At 31.4% G+C, this 13,600-nt stretch overlaps 1 protein-coding gene across 3 annotated transcripts in view; it reads right to left on the bottom strand.

Annotated features, from left to right (window-relative positions):
• Positions 1-13,390, bottom strand: part of LOC129912549 (tyrosine-protein kinase Abl) — an 86,391-nt gene extending 73,001 nt beyond the window's left edge. For all 3 annotated transcript variants that reach the window (XM_055990844.1, XM_055990843.1, XM_055990845.1), the window contains exon 1: positions 11,572-13,390. In XM_055990844.1, coding sequence (XP_055846819.1) covers positions 11,572-11,863 — 292 coding nt within the window. In that variant the 5' untranslated portion in view covers positions 11,864-13,390. The remainder of the gene's footprint in view (positions 1-11,571) is intronic.
• Between the last annotated feature and the right edge of the window lie 210 nt (positions 13,391-13,600).

Raw genomic sequence — 13,600 nt, forward strand, 5'->3', positions numbered from 1 at the left:
ATCGTTTTTTGTTCTTAATTTTGTAACAAACTGAAAAATTATAATCATCAAACGCGCAAGACATATTCTTGTTGGAAATTGATTGCTCCACAAAAAAGGTCTTGTTAACTTTTTTCATTAATCTTACCATTCTAAAGATATTCGAGGTCAAAGTTAAAAAAAATTTTGAAAACATTTTGTATTTTAAAAAATTTTCCAGTTCACTGAAAATTCATTATTTTCAATTTAGCAAGACGTATTCTTGTAGGGGCTTAAACGTTCTAAAAAAAATTCCTTGGCATCAAATTGATTGCTTTAACCGTTTAGAAGATATTCGTATCCAAATCGCAATGCATACGGGTCATAAGAAAACTATTGAAATCAGTGAGCATTGGTTTGGATACGAATATCTTCTAAACGGTTAAAGCAATCAATTTGATGCCAAGGAATTTTTTGTAGAACGTTTAAGCCCCTACAAGAATATATCTTGCTAATTTGAAAATAATGAAGTTTCAGTGAATTGGAATTTTTTTTAAAATATAAAAAGTTTTTATATTTTTTTTTTACTTTGACCTCTAATATCTTTAGAATGGTTAGATTAATGAAAAAAGTTAACAAGACCTTTTTTGTGGAGCAGTCAATTTCCAACAAGAATATGTCTTGCGCGTTTGATGATTATAATTTTTCAGTTTGTTACAAAATTAAGACCAAAAAACGAATTTTTAAAGATTTTCTCGATTTTTTTACCTCAAATATCTATTCAACGGTTAGATAAACGAAAAAAGTATCTAAGGCCTTTTTTGTAGAGCGTTCAATTTCCTACAAGAATCTGAAAAGAAATTCGCTAAAAAGTCAATTTAAAAAAAATATTTTTTTTAGTAGAAGCTTGATGTAAAAATGGAAAATTGCAAAGCGGAGGACCCCATTAATATAAAGAGCTCATATTTGGTGTGTATATTCTAGAGGGGTCTAGCAATCGATTTTTCGGAGTACCAAATCAAAAAAAAAAAATTGGATTTTTTTGACCCACCCCACAGTGTGGCCAATCACGAATCTAGCTGGACAAAATTAATAACTCGCGTTAAATCGACTTTTTTTCCAAACAGTTTTAAACAAATGAATGTGAATAGATAAAATTCTATAAAAAAGAAAGATTTTTTAAAAAGAAATCTTTAATTTCTGCAAAAAGTGGGTTAAAATAGTGATGAAGAAAATGCATTTTTGAATTTATGATTCCGTAAACATATTCTTATGGATATACTTAATTATTTTAAAAAACGCTTGAAAAATCTCAATAAATAAAAACTCTATTGCTATTCACGAAAAAAGAGTGGCAGAATAATTAGGTTTTATTAAGAAATAGAACTTTTACACACGTTTTTGCCAGGTGACATACATGATTTATTTTCTCAATATCATGCTTTAAATTAAAATTTTAGCAATGATTTTAATTAAATATGCTTCGCAATCATAAAAAATAGCATCACCTTTAAAAATATCTGCAAATAATTTAAAAAAGTAACTCCTTTTTGTGCGATGCAAACTTGAAACATAAGGGCCTATTAAAACCAGCTGTGTTTATATTATCTTCGATGTTTTTCAAGCTAATAATTCTCTAAATTTCTTCGTGACCCTATTTCTGGCCTTTTACACTTGCTTGCTTTTTGCATTGAACTTGTTTAAGATGTTCCGACAAAAAAGCATCATTCATCAATGATAATGCCTCATTAGATTGAAAATTCCAGTGGTCTAGTGGTTCCAGAGGATCAGAACTTAATCTTTTATACATTTTGATCCTTCACTCAAAGAACATTTCGATAAATCCTTTCCGGTATTATTGGAATATGCTTTTTAAATTTTGCGGAGAGCGATTCTACTGATTTTAACTATTTTCTAATGGATAGGTGCACTTAGGAGACTTTTACCTTCCGTTTGTTATATTTTTCCCGTTTTTTTAGTTTTTAAAAATTCTTTTCTACTTTTGTTTCACTATCTACTGTTTTTGTTTATGTAGTTATCACATAATATTGGTCAAGCAAAATGAAATTCATGTTTAAAGAGTGGTCCAAAGTGTCTTCCACCTTTTTTGTCTTTTTTCGCTTAACTTGAAGCACAAAACTTTTATATATGTTTTTAATTTTTATTTATTGTCAAAAATGTTCCAAAGATGATACCTGCTCATTAAAAGATCAAAAAAACTGTCTTTTCGATCTTATTTGGCAGTTTTGACACATTTTTCGAAAATTTGTTTTTTTGAAAATCTTGACTTCATTTTGAAAAGTGAAAAAAGTTGTATGGCGGTCGAGAAAACGCGAGACATGTAACTAGCTAATCTTAATGACAACACTCCACCAAACACTAATTAATTAATTTCAGACCGGAAAAATGCGGAAAAATTAACTTTACCTCTATTTGAAAAACAAAGATATTTTTTTTTGCACTTCCTAGCCTTCATACAGAATTTATTTTTTTTTAAATAGTTGCAATGGTAATTAATAAATAAAAATTATAATACCTTACCCCCAAATGTAGATTAACAATTAAAAAAAACAATTACAACAAAAAAACTACCACAGCGTTTTTAGTCGTCAACCAAACTCAAGCGAAAAATAGAATACTTTGTATTATCTCCATCCAACTGTTGACAAGAACCAACTTTCAAGCTTAGCTTACGATAATCCGAGATGAAAACAAAAAAACCAAACATGAATTACAGTTACCCATTGTATTGAGAAGCTCTGCTCATGATTTAAAATCATGTGGCTAAACTTTTTTTTTTCTATTTTGTCCAGTCAGATTGGCGAATTACCACACTGTGCACCCTAATGTATATGTACCATGTTTCAGCTAAAGTACATGAGAATTTCTTGTGATAATGATGTATGTTAGGTTGAAAATTGGATGAAATTGTCATTGTTGGTTATATGACTCGGAAGTAGAAAAAGAAAAAAGCAAAATGTGGAACTGATCTTGTATTGCAAGTTGTACCCATTAACCATTGCATTCAAGTCCGTATACTTTCATTGTACACTTTTTTCAAGTCGCGTCTAACTCTTTGAAAATTTGACTTACAAAAGTTACGATTACGAACGTAATTAACAAATTCGAATGTAAACCACACTTTGCTATGACATAAGGCTGTTATTATGAAGCTTTGAAAAAGTTTTATAAGACAACTTGGCCTAATGTCACTTTACCAAAGAGTTATATGGCCAAGTCTTTTTTGAGACATAAGGGCAAATTTAATAACACTGTTATAAAATAGATGAAAAATCTGTTTCGCAAAGTAACAAAAGTGGAGTTAAAACTAAATAAGCTTTGAATGATGGAACTTTAGTTTGGACTCAAATTCAATCCTTAGTGGACTTGAGGTCTTGTTTATACATTTTTTTATATAGGCAAGACCTCAAGCCTACCTAGGATTGAATTTGAACTCAAAAAGAGATGAAGAAGATAGGAATTATTCTTTAGTTTGGACTAGGGAAGTTGCTAATATTCGCACCCGCAAATGCGGAACATCCGCATGAATTGGGTCATCCGCATCCGCCTCCGCAATAATCAATGCGGATTTTATGCGAATGTGGATGTAGAGAAATTGCGGCAAGAAAGAAGTTGGGCTGAGCCGGCGAATAGCGCGTACCAATGGGAGTCACACCGAGTAATGGTCTTTGTCTTTTTAGGCAAAACACAGACAAAATGCAAAAGTCTTAATTTTATAGCCCGTTTTCACTAGAGGCCAAAGTAGATAGTTTCGCAAATTATTTCAAATTGTAGGAAATTTTTAGAATTTGGAATTCGAACTGACCTAATTTGCGAAATTATGAAATTTGGGGTGAAAACAGGCTATTAAAAGAGATCTCTCTTTCCGGACAAAAACAAAAGGGCCAGTGTCTTTAACGATAATTTCAACCCACTCTACAAGAGAACAATTATTTAGTAGCATGGGCTTAATTAACCAACCTCTGCAGATGTTAACTTCAAAAATCCACATCCGAACATCCCTAGTTCGGACCTTCAGTCCTACTTCCATGAAGGTGAATTGATTTGAGGTCTTATTTCTAACACCATCGAAACTTAGACCTAAATTTTGTAGCTATCCCGAAAATCAGCCTTTTTCACCATATAACTTTTGGTTTTTATAGGGTATTGTGGAACTTTTCGCTTAAGAATCTCTTGAGTTCGTTATTTGTGGCTTTTATGCCTGAAGCATTACTAATCCAATACTTTCTTTTTATTAAGGATAGTCCTCACACTGTTAGCTTTTTGGCAAGAAACCTGCCGTGCATGAATATGGAATATTCAAGCCTCAACACCCAATTCCGTATGTTTTTGATAAAAAAAAAAATACTAGGCTTCATAAACTCTGGAATCTCAAAGTGTTTTATTTTTTTGTTCACAATGCCGCCACTTTGAAATCGTCCTCTAATCCAGATTTTGGGGGATAAAGAACTTTGTACAAAATGTTTCGTAATCATGAGAGCCCTATTAAACGTAATACTAGGTTATCCCGAGTATTTTGGAGTGTTATTATACAAAGGTTAAAAAAAATAAGCTATAATTTTTAAATGACTTCTCTTATAAAAAAAACTCAAAAAATTTGATATCAATAACCAAAACTTGTGGTTATTTTAATTATTTTGTGTTGATGCACTCACATGACTAAACTAATCTTAAAATGTCAAACAATCAACTTTTTTTTACACCTACCTACAAATTAAAGGCCTACGATTAAAGGCCAACAGAATCAGTGTGACTAATATTTATTATTTATACTTCATTAATTGATACACATTAAAAAAAAAAAAACTCAACTGCTACTATCTCACTCGTTTTTATCAATAAGCAAATATATATTGGTTGTTATGTATATTTCGTAGAATGAATCAATTAATTATTGCATGCTTAATTATACCAATTATTAAAAAAAAAAAAACAAAAAAATTTTTATTCGCGCCATTTAATTTTTTTTTTTATTCAAGGAAATATTTTGTGTTGTTTGCATAAATTAAATTAAATGACAAACAGTTTGTTTTTTTGACCTTAACATTTGTTTAATATTGGGTGGTATTTTAAAGGCTTAATCTTAATTTAAAATCTCCTTTTATTTCGATTGAACTAGTTTTTTTTTTTTTGATGACAAGTGCATACTAATTGTTTAAATAGTTTTTTTGTTTATTTTTTTTTATTTTATTGTAAAACAAGTTCTTTTTTAATAGTTGAAGACTTCAAGTTCAATCACTTCATTCAGGTTATTTAGAACATTTTTCGGCTTAACTTATTTATTAATGAGTTAATTGCGCATCTAGAAAACAATTACCTAGGTACTATGTTTTTTTTCTTTCAAACTTCATATACCTATTTAAACAAAACAAATAAAATTAGAATGCAGTGATAATAAAAAATTAATTTCTCAAATCTGTCATTCAATCTATTTACTGACATTAGGGGTGTTTTTGCAAAAAAAAAAATAACTTATTCGATTTAAATTCAGCACATGATATAATAGCAAAAAATGACTTGGAAATCACTTTGCGTTTCTTTACCAGTCAAAAGTAAATCAGAATGCATGTGACACGAATTTTTAAGTGCCAATATTTTCTCTTTGTTTTTATCTAAACAAAGTTATTTTCAGTCTTATTTTCAATTTCAAAATTCATATAAATTATTTTCATATTATAATTTATTATTATACCGGACCTTATAAAATATTTTTCCCTATTGAAGTTATTTCAAGTGTATAAATGTTTACATACTTTGATGTTATGCTTTGTACTAATTACACGTAATAACGAATTTATATCCAAGCACAGCATCAAAACAAAATTATAAGCTATTTTTTGTAAATGGTGAGGTTGTGTTGGATTTTAGTTGGATTATGTTGGATTGGTTTGAAGCATATTTTTACTCGACTTTTAAATACTAGGCAAAAAATAAAAAAAATTAGAGGCAACAACAGTGAACTCAGTTTTTCTATAGTTTTTTTTTTTTTTCGTGCGCTCAATTGCGCAAAACTCGGCTGGAATGCTTGAAATAATTTTAACTTGACTAAATTTTGGAAAGAATTATGTATGGAAGCCTCATTCTGACCTAATCTCGGAATCTCCAGGTATAGTCTTTTTCTCAAAGTCTTGTTATAAATCTTAATTTTTTTACTTTCATATATTTCATACTAAAACATAAATACTATTGAGCTCTGATATAGTGATTCCCGCTTATAAAAAGGGAACATTTTTAAAACTTAGGAAAAGTAAGATATGTACCTACCTACTTCAATTAAATTGATAAAAGCTGTAGATTTATAGCATTTATACAAAGATGGTCCTCTTCTTTTCTTCAAGGAAGAACTCATAGAGTTAGAATAGATGGTGTTTTTAGTGAATGTCTTCATATCAACACAGGAGTGCCTTAGGGTTCAGTCATTGGACCCCTTCTGTTTTTAATTTGTATAATTTGTTTTTCTCAACCTTTAAGAAGCAAAACTGTTGAGTTTGCAAATGACACTGCTTTATTCGGCCCAATCTTGTCGAATTAAAAAACTATCTTCCAAAAGCCACTTGTTATTCTACAATCTAAAAAAAGATTGTTCAAAAAGTTATTGTTAATTTATACTTTGGACTTGTTCAATCCAAGCTTCAGTATGGGCTTAATTTACTGTTCTTATTGCTTCAAAAAAAAAAATTCCTTTAAAGAGTTCTATGGTCCACCGTATTGTATGAACTTTTTTTTGCTCTACAGCCAAACTGACTTCGACTTAAAAATGTTTGTCAAGGAACATAATAATTCTTACTTTTACCAAATTTCTCAAATATTTTAGAAAAAGTAAAAAGAAGAAAAATATGCCTCTGACTATTGATTTCATTAGGATCACTTTTTTTTTAAATTGGTATGTCTTCAGCCATTTTAAAATTTTTAGGAAAATCTCTATTGAAAATACGTTTGTTAAAAAGGTGAGTCAAAATGAAATATAATTTGATATATTTTTTTTTAAAGCGATTAGAAAAACTGTTATTAGTTCGACATTATTTGCTTCTGGAGCTTGAAAGAAGAAAAAATTTGGCAAAAATAGTTAATTTCTTTACCCCTTTTTTATATCCAATATAAAAAATCATTCAAATCATGCATAGTTTTCAAGACCATAATTTGTCGATTATTCAAAAATGAGGAGTTCACATCCTATTCCTAATTTTTTTTAGTACATTTTAGACTCAAATATCAAATATATTCATAAGGATCTTCATTCATCTGCATAGGTTTATATACAAAGAATTAACAGAACTTGGAAGGCAAATCAATCGAAATGTAGTTCAATATTTATTAAACTTAAGAGCGTGATTCGAATACAAATAAAAAACAATTTAATATTGCAACCAGTTAGATCCGTATTAATTCTTTGTACGTTATCTAAAACAGTCACCTGTATGTTTGCATTCTTAAATAATTAAAACAATTGCTTCTTCTTATTTCATAACAATTTTCTATTCATTGAAAAGTATCTGTTGAATTAAAAAAAAAGGAAAAAAATATTCGTGCTTATTTATTTTATTGATTTAATTACGTGCTCAAAGCTAAACTAAAAACTTAGAAGATGTCAGCGAACAGATCCGTACAAATCTAGGGTTACCGTTGATGCATATCGCCATTTATTCGTCTCCAGTTTATTTGATTTGTTTGGAGAAAATAATTGTTTTTGTGGTTTTTATAAGCGACAACCACGAGTCAACAAACACCGTCGTTTGTTGAATAGATTTCAATTTCGTACCAAATAAAAAGCATCAACTTAATGTGCATAGTTGCATACGAAATAAAAAAATGTAGACACACACAATAAAAATCTAAGAGCGTGGGAAGATTATGCCGCCAATTGGCATTCTTAACACTTAAATGTGCAAGGTTTCCAGCTGGACAGAAATTACCACAAACAAAAATTTGTATAAACAAAAAGTAGCTATGTATATAATTGTATAAACTGCATTTTTTTTATTTCAACCTGAAACAGCAAGCATACTGCCAATTTATCGAAAACCAAATTAAAAGTGTTTATATATATTATGCAGATTAAGTAGTATTCACCTGGCATATTATACACGCGTAAATAAGTATAATGATTAAGAGGCGTATTCAACAAAGGCCGATTTCACATTAAAAAGGCCCATTACAAATTAATGTAATAATGACGCGTACTTGAACCTTTCAATTATTCCAGACCGTCTGTCTCATAATGTGTTTCCTTTTTATAAAGGTACCTAGCCTTTGTACTGACCTGGCAACACTATCGATTAAACCACCACCACACCACTTATGTCCAATCAACATAATCAAAAGCAGAACAACCCCCAGTCGCGTAATTATTTAAATTTATTATATTTCTGATTTTTTTTGTCTTCTCTTTTTTTGGATTTTTTTTTTATATTTCATTTTACATTTTTCTGTTCATTGTTCTCTTTTTTTTAATTTTAATTTTATTCTTTCATTCAGTTCTTTTTGTAGGGTGCGGGTAATTTGTATGCGTGTTTTTTTTATTTAAACACGCTTTTGTTCCATTAGAGAAGATTGCGACATCAAAAGTAATGAGTATACTACAATTGCTAGCCAGTTCATCCGGGCCTATCTCAAGGGCTTAACAATTCCCAATCCAATTAGGTTATATCCCAAGATGTCTGATTTCCTTTTTTTTTGGGATTTTTGGCAGACACTTTCTCTGTGAGAACAACACTTAAGAACTTTTTTTTTGCTATCATCACGATTTATGTTACCATACATTTTTGTATGGTGGTTTTGGAATCATATAAATGAATGATTCATACATAATTATCTGGAAAATCAGTTTTCCATCAAAATCATTTCCAATAGGGGAATAAATGAATGAATGGGTCCCAGATAAAAAAGAGAGCAAAAATACGAGTAATCTGCCACCCAACTCGACCTCAATGTTTCGATTCGCACAGCAAAATGTGAATTTTGCCTGTAGATTAATGTATATACAATTAATTATTCAATTTCCATTATGGGTTGATGTCGGAAATTGGAGGATTGGCTGCACATGCAGTAATAGCAGCATCATGCTTTTTGTATAGGACGACTGTGGTTGACTATGGTCTGGCCAGCCAAGTGATATATTATTTTATTTGTGTGTAAATATTTCAACGGAAATTCTTTGGATTTTGTGTCCAGCTGTTGAGCGATTTATGATTTTTAAAAGGAAGACTCAATTCAGGTAGATTTACAGCTATTCATGGTAATAAATATTAATTGGTTGAAAATAAATGTGAATTTATATGGACAAAAAGGAAAGGCTTTATCGAGACAATTATTGGTTTTTTGGTCGAAGAAAAATATAACAATATAATGGTTTTTTTTTTTCAAAATTATAGTTTGAAATAACTATAATTTTTCTTGCGCTTGTAGCATTTCGACTTCGAACCTGTTCACCATATTTTCTTTTGTTGACGATGATCTGGATATCCGAATACTATCAGGTAGTGATTAGAATCAATGTTAGCTCTACGGAAAGTTCGGACATCTGTTATACTGGAGGAATGTCTAGCGTCGATCGCAGTACGGTCAATCTAGTTGACGGTTGATTGATCTGGAAATTTCCATGTGCCTTTACGAATATTGAGATGTGGGAATCGCCTACTAGCTACAAAGCCGACCACCCTTAATACGGACGAAGTGCAGGCTATGCTTTCCGATTGCGCTTCCAAAGATGCTTTCTTTTCTTAGCTTGGCACCCAAGATAATTTAATTATCATATCTAGATATTTGGTCCTAATTTTTTTTTAGGAGTAGGATATCGTGGTCGCAAATCAAACTTTTGGCGAATTTGGCCTTAATGCAGATCGTGGTGAGTCGCTCGTTGACACAAGTTTAAATTCAGGACGTTATACCTGAATCGGCCAGTTATTTATAAAAGAATAATAAAAGCCCTTGTTGTTTTAAAGTTTTACAATATGATGTTGATAGATTTTATTTTAATAAAAATTAATCGACGCGTTTCGTCTTATGAAGACATCATCAGGAATTGACATTTCTTATACATTTACATATAACGACGAGTTACAAAGCTTAAATACATAATAAGAGTTAACAGACAAACAGTGATGACTAGAGAACTTTTTAAAGCTTACAATTTTATATTTAATAGTGGACTATTATTAGTTAAATCAATTTGATTATTAAGGAGTTTTTGTCCCTGTAATTTAAGTTTATTTATTTCAAAAATTTCAAATTTATCTAAAACTCTTCCAGAACTTAAGTTGTGAAGAAGTTCAATGTTTTCAATTGAACACAAATGACCCGAACAACGGAGATTTTGCGACAGGCCAGAAGAAGGATCCGAATAAGAAACTGCTCTTACATGTTCGTTGAATCTTTTTTCCAAATTTCTCGAGGTTTTTCCAATATGAACTCCATCACACTCAATGCACGTTATTTTGTATATACCGCTGTTCTGCAGTTGATTGGCTTTAAAAAAGATTTTGTTGTTGAAAATTACATTTTTTTAAAGTTGAATCATGAAAAAAAGCTGGTCTTATGTTTGCTTTCTTGAGAGGTTCCATGAGAAACACGGAAATGCCTTTTATGTAAGGGATTTTTCGCCATTCAATTGGATCTTTCTCGTCCATCGTCGGAAATAATTGATTGTAAGCTAGTTTTTTTTTATTTTCTCCGGAGCAAGTTGTAAATAACTTTCTTATCATAACCGTTATTGTTATTTGTATTAATATCATCGGTTCACTGTTACATAGATCAAATACTATGTTTCAACTAAAATTGAAAATGTTGATGTTCTCCTCTCGTAAAATATTTATGCTTGCGAAACGCGGCAATAAGCCCACCTTATAACTTAATCTCCCTTGCAAACAAAAACACAAATCAGGCCAAAAAAAACCTAAAATATAGATTTTGACATTTGCGGCTCCACTACTTTCATTATTCGATTCTGCTCTCTTTTGTTGTTGGTTCACGTACTGCTCATGAATGAATGAATCAGACTTGTCAATATGTCTCCATCTCTCAATTTTTCAATTAATCAAATTTTAAGGATTCAATCTCTTTCCGGAATGTCGAAACTCAGAATTCGAACTCAATACAAATTCAAGAAAAAGGAAAACCACAAATAAACCTTCCCAAGTAGATAGAAAGGGTATTTATCTATTTTACGACTCCACTTCAAGTGGAAAAGTGAAACAGATAAGGTAGATATCCAATTCAGACAAAAAATTTCAGTCCTTCTCAATTATTTTTATAAGAAAAAAACGACACACAACAGCTACACAAAAACAACAACAACAAAAAACCTAAAAATCCACCGACGAAACCAGGAATTGAAATTAGAAACAAGTACCTACCAACAAGAAAAAAAAATGCATTCCACCCTTTTGCACTAATTCACAAATATTCACCTCTCCTAAAAAAATGTACATTATATACAAATACATTTTTACTCCCACACATACCACTTAAACAACACACCCTCTTTCACTACATATACACATTCAACAACAAAACATACACAAGAAAGAAAAAAACTATACAAATACGAGAGAAAAAAGGAAAGAAAAACGAGAAACGCAAAAAAAAAATACTCACCATTGTGTTCGCTAAATATATTCAATCCAATTGCACTGCGATTATCCTTTGTTGAAGCGGTTGGTGCTGCTGCGGCCGCCGACGACGAAGATGAACGCGATTTCATGCGACTCGCTCGAAGGGTTGATCCTGCACCCAAGGCACCACCTGAGCCACCAACACCACCACCTACCCCACCCACACCACCTATACTTGAGGAACTACTACTTATGCCAACACTGCTACTAATCCCAATACAACTGACAGTTCCTTGGCTTCCAGACGACCGATCCTTGGCCTGTTGTGCCCCCATGACGATGATGGCGCTGCTGCTCGCCAATTATTATATATTTCCCCTCTCTCTTGTCTTCTACTACGGCACACGAGGGGGAGAGAAAAAATTGAAAGAAAAACACACACACACACACTCTTACACTTTGTAATTTATTGCCGATTGTGTGATTGTTTTGTCGGTTTTTTTTTGTCACAAAAATTCTATTCAATTTCTTTTTCTTTCCCAAAAATAACTTCGATTTCTTTTCCTTCCCCAAAAATAAACTTAGAAAAAATTCCTTTTTCCCGTTTCCCGACTTTGAGTTGAAGGAAATTTTTTACAAATTCACCACACTACACAACGACAAAGACAAAAACAACGACAAAAAGGGGGGACAACGAGGATCCAATAAGGAACACGAAACACCGATTAAATTGTGAAAATGATGAAGATGATGAACGCCGCTCGATAACATTTTTTTGTGTTGACTTTTTTTATTTTATCGAAAATGAAATTTATTTCAACAACTCCCCACACTTCACCTCTGTTTTTCTTTTTTGTTGCAAAAAAATTGTTTTTTTTTTTTTTTTGTCTAAACACGACTTGACAAGAATATTCTTCTTTTTTTTCCTGCTGCGCTCTTACACACATACACACCACCGATGATAGAAGACACGTACACGCAATATTGCTACCCGTCGTACATATATATAAGTTATTGTATTTGTGTATATTTGTATATGGAATTCCTTATTGGAATCGATTGCGTTTTTGTCGGAATCGAAGTTCGAGAGAAGAAAAAAAAAAGGGAAAATAAGGAGAGAAAATCTTGTACTTTTTTTTACTTTTGATTAATAAAATGGAATTTCCGATAAATATTTTATGTTCTTTGGGGCGGTGAGAGGAGAACGAACGAACGAATGAACGAAAACGTACGACGCGTAACCAAAAGCCCTTGAGAAATCCACTCCCTGGAGCCACAGAGCCAGATTCAGAATCACAGAGATCCACACAATCCAAAAGGCAAGAAGAGCAACACAATAAACGAATGAACGAAAAGGGGGAGACACAAGGCGACAAATATAGCAGAGCAGTAGCCGATTATAATGAATATTATATATGTATATGTGGTTGTGGTGGAGAAAAGAGGAAAGGAGGAAAATGCAATGCACTTGTAATAAAACGATGGAGAGATGAGAGAAATACGGATAAATCCCCCGGCGACGGCCGATGGAGCACTTTTTTTTCTGTTTCTTTTAATTTGCGTACAAAACTCTCAACACACACACATTGATGGAAGGAATTTTTTTTCTGATTCTTCTTTTTCTTTGATCAATTTGGATTCTTTTTTTTTATGTTTTTTGAAGAAAATAGTATTCTTTTATTGGTATTTTCTAATTGTTTAAATTAAACACATTAATTTGTTTGTTTTTTTGTTATATTTAAGATAATTTTATATTAATTTATTTCTATTTTTTTTTCGTCGAAATAGAAAAAAGAATCCGACGAACGTCTTCTCTACTCACGGGAGTCTGACATTTTTGTAGTTGGTGGATTCATTGAAATTTTGCTAGCTGGCTCTGGTTTGGTTGTGTATAATTTTTCTTGTTTTTTGCCTCATATAACATATCTGGATATTAATTGGTGGGTGTGGGTTGTTGTGGTATGGTGAACGTAAGGAGGCGGTAGTGTAGTTAGAGAGAAATTAGGATGTGTTCAAAAAGTATGGTTTTTTATGGAATTCCACATTGCAAATTTTAAGGCTTAACCACATTG

Source organism: Episyrphus balteatus, chromosome 2, assembly GCF_945859705.1.
Source record: "Episyrphus balteatus chromosome 2, idEpiBalt1.1, whole genome shotgun sequence".
Classification (NCBI taxonomy): Eukaryota; Metazoa; Arthropoda; class Insecta; order Diptera; family Syrphidae; genus Episyrphus; species Episyrphus balteatus.